Raw genomic sequence first — 6,127 nt, forward strand, 5'->3', positions numbered from 1 at the left:
CCTTTGTGTCCTTGTTTTTTTTTTTTCAAAGTTAATTGAAGCTTGAGAAGTGAAAATGAAGGGAGGGCTTGTTTGTGCTTTGATGGACTGCAGTAAACGGCGTCCCTCAGATGGATTAATGGTCTGTTGGAGGGTCTGCTTGCTTTGCATGTTTTGTTTATTTCATTAGATCCTTTTTCAATCTCTACAGTTCTCATTTAAACATGTTTTTAAAACTGTTACTCTTTGCTTCTACCATGAAAACCAGAACCACAGAAGTGATTTTAACCATATTGTAATGCCACCCTACTAAACTCAGAACGGTTCATTCAGTTTTTTTTTTTAACGTTTCCGCCCTCTAGTGGTTACAGCAGTGCAATACAGCTACAACTAAATATGTAGAAGTGGCTTTTTAAATGAAGCCGACTCCTAAAAAAACATACAGGATTTCTTACATGTAAGAATACAGTGGTTTTTAAAAACTGTCTTTATATCCTAAAATAAAATAAAAACAGTTACTACATGCGTTGAATGAGGAATAATTGAGTCCTGGGAAAGGTGTATATCTTAACGCTGTTTTTAATGGTGGGAGTTGAGCATTACAAAGCAAGAGCAGACATCATCATTCAGTCATTCACAGATAAAATCCCTGATGAAACAATGCATTTTATGGCTTGGAACGGCATGCTACGTGAGCACAGGCTACTCAAAAACAAAGGTTCCCATCATTTGTTCATAGTTAAAGAAAATCAGTTCCTCTGCTGCAGACTGGGAATAAAATACAGGAAATGATACAAACGAATGGAACAAAACCAGTACGAGTGAAGAAAGAAAGTGCTTAAACTGCCATTCTAAATATCTTTTCAGTACAGTGTGTTCCCAGTACCGAGGTGGTGAAATGACTCCAGATCATGAACATGCAGCTCCAGTGTGCATCAAGCTTTCTTTAAGAAACATTCCAGGTGAAAATGCTGCTTATCCACAATAAAAAGGTTTTTAGCAAATCAGTGTTGGTTGAGTGGAGGATGTGTCGACGCTGACGAGCGTCCGTCTCCCAGAGTGATCACGATATTAAGACTCTGAGAATTCTGCAGGAATAATGCACTTAGTGTGAGAAACAGGTGAAAGTCTGTTTGTTTTTACTGAACCCAGAGGTCAGATGGTCCTTGAGACCATTTTAAGAATAAAAACTGCAGCAGGCTTTATGTCGGTCTGCTTTCTCCTTGATTTCCAGGACTGAAATGATCAGAAACTACACCTGATTAAGTTCAGATCAATAGTTCTCATCGCTGCCGGAGCTGCTGGCACGATCGTAACGCTTCCTGTGAGTCTTTTTTCTTTCGAGTCAACGCAGTGTCTTCAAGTTTCAAACTTCACCTGGTTAAAAGTTCTGAGAACCAGGAAAAGGTTGAGGATGCATTAAAAAGCCGATTTTGACTTTTGTGCTTCAGTGTGATTCCTTCAGTTTAAATGAAGGAATCCAATCAGTCTTTACTTTTAATGCAAACATTACCAACTGTGAAGCTTTCTGCTTTCAACATCGTGACGTCTCCATCTTGATGACGTGCTCGGTGCAAATCGTCAATGTGTTTGACGCTTAAAAGACTTTCAGGGAGAGTTGGCAGCACAGCAGAAAGATCACAGACAGCTGCTTGATCGCACCTTCAGCATCTGCTAATTCTCCTTTTTAACTCTACAGCCCAAACAGTTACACTGGGATCAAATGACGGTGAGAAAACGCAGGGCTTTCTGAGTTTTTGCAGAAGTTCTGAGGATCCTGAGAAATCTTTGATCACAAAACAAGATCCTGCAAAAACTCCAGAATCTAAGAAAGTTTGTCAAATCTTATTTTGTTTTTTGTCCATTCAAATACAGTCCTTTCAAACTTTTTATGAATTTCTTCAAACTCCTGTACAACAGAAAATATAAATAAATTATGTATTTTTTGGCGTTGGAATAATTTGTGGCAAATATTTTTGCATAAAACTTCCTAAAAGATCCAGAAAAACTCAAGATCACTTTGTAGTTTGTTAAGTCTTGAGGGATCCTCATAAACTTTGCAAGATTGCATAGTTTGTTTTTCAGTCTCATCACTCTAGAAATAGAAAAAAAGTTTCTAAAAAGAAACTGCCGAGGTCTGTGAAATTTTATCATCCGTCACCTTTTGTTTATTTGGCTCTTGAATATGTGCAAAAACTGAACATTCTTAATCCTACATAATGAAACACTGATTGGTCCTAGGAGTTACATGCAAGAGAATAAAAGATGACGATGTGATCATGTGAGATGGAATAAAAGATGTCAGGATCCAGAGGAACTTCTGGAAAAACTCGCAGAGCTTTTCTCAGAAAACTTCTTTGTTTGACAGCGTTTCTTCAAAAAAAACCAAAACTTTGCTGATTCTTGTAAAATGTCTTTTCTCTGTGGCTTCATTTCAGGTCACTGGAGGAAAAATGTTTCACAGAATACTACAAACTTTGTTTGGATAATATTTCACGGTCAGATTACACATTATCTGGATTATTTCTTGTGTATGTTGGAGATCAATGTTCTCAGCTGACATTTCTGAATATAAAACACAAAAATAAGAACATTTATGAAGAAAACAGCTTGACAGCAACATCGTCATGCACTGGAAAGTTCAGGTGGAGAAAAATCGTATTAACACAGAAATGCGTGAAAAGCCAGCAAATGTATTGCCTTTTCCTTTGACTACGTCAGACTTGAGTGGAAAAACAACAAGAAACTGAATGTGTGAAAGACTGTAGCTCATCCAAACGGTTGTTTCATAAAAATCAGATAATGCGCATTCATCAGCATTCCACGTACTAAGTTTAAAAAACAGCTTCAGGCTTCAGTTTCATCAAATAATTTCTCACGCTAGTTTTTGGTTTTGTAAACAGTAACATTCAGGAAAAACTTCCGTCTGACGGCCCGGAGAATGTTAATGTAGAGAAGATGAGAGGAGACGAAAAGTTGAATGGAAGGCTTGTTTATGAATGGATGAAAGAGATGTGTGTGTGTGTGTGTGTGTGTGTGTGTGTGTGTGTGTGTGTGTGTGTGTGTGTGTGTGTGTGTGTGTATACACGTTTTTCCATCCTTGTGGGGATAGGAAATTCCGGCACGATGTGCCTCGTGGGGACATTTTTTGGGTCCCCATGAGGGGAAACAGCGTTTTCTTGACCATGTTGTTGTTACTGAAAAAAGTAAAAGTGCAAAAACATTTCTTTAGGGCTACGCTTTGTTTTGGTGTGGGTTAGGGTTAGGGTAAGGGTAAGGGTTAGGAGTTAGACATGAATGGGAGTCAATGGAAGGTCCCCACGAGGATAGAAAGACAAAAGTGTGTGTGTGTGTGTGTGTGTGTGTGTGTGTGTGTGTGTGTGTGTGTGTGTGTGTGTGTGTGTGTGTAAAAGGCCCACTACAGTCACACACTGCTACTCCTGTGTCTAAAGCTTTGCCTGTAAACATTTCAACATCCCTCCTTCCGCGACATTCGTCAGACACTCCGCAGTAACTTACTCATTAAATCAATCAATAAATAAACATAGGAAGTTATATAGAATACATTCAAGTACATCAGATCCTCCACAGCGGGATTCAAGCGGATTCTGCTCCTGCAGCTTTCGCCGTGCCCCGGTCTGTTTGTGGGCTGCAGGACGTGCGAAGCGTTGAGTCAGTTGCCACATGCACCTGGATGATCTGGGCTCCAGTCGGCTCGCAGTGCAAGCCGGAGCCAAAGTGATCGATTCTGCCGCTTGAGCTCCTGCAGCCTCGGGCTCGCCGCTGACCGCCTGGATCCCCACACCGCGTTGGCGTCCGCTTCCTCAGTCATAGTGCAGTGAGGGTGCGGAACAGCTGGGTGAGGCAGAAGACGGACGCGGTGAGCGCCGTGCACTGCTTGGCCAGCAGCTTGGTGCTAAGGTCCTGGCAGCTGCGTTTGCTGCTCGCCCGCTCCGCCGCCAGGCAGAAGTCCCTAAATGAGCGGGCCACGTCGGCCAGGCCCGCCACGGCCTCCGCGTTCCTGCGGTCGCACCTATCGCACCCGGAGAACCAGAGACAGACGCCGGCCAGCTCCACCAGGGTCCGGAAGCTGTCGGCCAGCGAGCGCAGCATCTCCTGCGGGCTCTGCCCGACGCCCACCACCTTCTGGCAGCCCGACATCAGCCGCCGTGCCTCCAGCTGCAGGACTCTCTTGTTCTCTGTGAAGTGGGCGGGGCACGTGTCTCTGGGATGGCGTCCTCCGTAACCTGCCACCGACCGGTCCACACTGCTGCTTTCCAGAATGGAGAGGAGCTGGTCTACGTCCACACGCAACATCTGAAAGCCTGCGGGGGGTTCTGGGTAACGCTGCTGACCGAGCCGACCGATGGTGTCTCTGTGCGAGTCGGAGGAGTCGGACAGCGGGGAGAGGAGGGGGGACAGTTCAGAGGTAGAGCTGGAGAAGAGGATGGAGCGAGGGAAGGACGGAGAGTGGGTGGAGGAGGAGGTGGAGAGGAAGGAGGGAACCGGAGCCGAGCTCATGAGAGGAAGACCTGCGCCGGAGGGCTGGGTCACGCCGCTGCTCTGCGTGCGGCAGGAGAACTCGTACACCGTCAGCTCGTCGTCGAATCCGTCCCCCGAACTGAAGCAGTTGGCGTAAACCGGTGGGCAGCCACAGGCGTCCAGCGGCGCCTGGATCCCCTCCACCACTGACTCGCATCCGGACGCCAGCACAGAGCCGCAGCTGATTTCAGCCTTGAAAGGGGCGACGGAGACCACCTCGCCGGGGAGCTGGTTCTGGGACAGATCCTCACAGATGGTAAACACTCTGCAGCCCGAGGAAAGGGCTTTTGGTGAGTTTGAGTTCTGCTCTGGAGGCCTGCAGAGACCCATCAAGGGCCTATCACTGCTGGTTCTTCTGGCTTTCTGGGGCTGACTGTGGAAAGGAAGTCCTGGACCGTTCAGGTTCTGTGTGGTCACCACGATGGGAGCAGGGACAGACGGACATCGACTGCTTGTTCTGTTCCCCAGAGCGTCTCCCACTACAACGTTTGGTTCTGGAGCTTCCTTAACGGGGCCAGGAGTGTCTGTCTTTAGCCCCGATGGTTCTGTCTGAAAGTGGCTCATGATGGAGGTGGGAGGAGCAGTTATCGGTCCTGGAGCGCTCTTGAGAAGTCCAGAGTACAAATTAGGTTGGTGACACTGGGCTTTGGGTTCAGTCTGGACAGGAACCTGAGGACTAGCTCCTGCCACTTCTGATGCTGAATGAAAACACTTAGCTGAGTTGACGTCCACAAAATAGTCCCCGTCCACCTCGGAGCCCGTGACCGTGGCGTCTGAATCGTCCGACTCCACAGACTCGGCGGCGGCGCCCTTCTCCAGGTCCACGGTCTGCGTCACATCGTGAACGTCGGTGACCTGGATGGTGATCTTTGAGTTCTCCTGGCTGCTGTCCTCGGACGGAGACTGTTCCACGTTCTCACCACCAGCTTGGTTGACAGTTTCCTGGGATCTGGACAGATAAAGAGGCAACTTCTGGATCTTCCCTCTGAGGGTTGAAGCAGACAATCGGCCCATGATGGTCGGGGAGCAGGTCTGGAAGAGGAAATGCGTTGGAGAAGGAGGCTCTTTGCAGAGATCCTGGACTGCAGATGTGTTCACCTTCGCTAAGCTTGGACTCGCCAAACTATCCTTCATTTCAGAGTTGGATGAGGTGGACTCTCTTTTGGGTATATCTTCATGTTGATTTGAAGCCTTTTGAAACTCAAACTCACTTTTCAATCGAGCGCCTGAGTTAAAAGTTGGAGATGTGACGCTGGTCGCGGCTCCAAGCTTTGCCGTGATGGAATTTATAGTTCGAGAGTAATCAGAGTCGACGGAGCGAAGTCTCTGAGGTTCAGCGTTCAGCAGCAATTTGATACTCGTCTGCGAGTCACTTTTACTGACGCCGTGCTTTGCAGCTGTTTGCGTCCCGTCATTGTTTTCACTCAAACTGAAATCTAAGGAGTCAGTCACTTCATCGGCGTCATCATCGAACACATTGTCTGAATTGGTGCTGTCTGTAACGTCGTCACTGGGCGTCGCAGAAGAGCCGCTCGCCGTTTTCTCATCATTTTCACTGGTTTCCAGTGGTTGTGCTTTGTCAGTGTGATTACTCAGGTTTGTGCGA

The 6,127-nt window shown here is 46.8% G+C and overlaps 1 protein-coding gene across 1 annotated transcript in view; it reads right to left on the reverse strand.

Moving 5' to 3' along the window:
- Window positions 1–3,807: 3,807 nt before the first annotated feature.
- The window catches only part of LOC115389878 (FERM and PDZ domain-containing protein 1-like), a 21,477-nt gene continuing 19,157 nt past the window's right edge, over window positions 3,808–6,127 (reverse strand). The window contains 1 exon segment of the mRNA XM_030093443.1: window positions 3,808–5,712. Coding sequence (XP_029949303.1) covers window positions 3,808–5,712 — 1,905 coding nt within the window.

The sequence above is a fragment of the Salarias fasciatus genome, chromosome 6 (assembly GCF_902148845.1).
Source record: "Salarias fasciatus chromosome 6, fSalaFa1.1, whole genome shotgun sequence".
Taxonomy (NCBI): Eukaryota; Metazoa; Chordata; class Actinopteri; order Blenniiformes; family Blenniidae; genus Salarias; species Salarias fasciatus.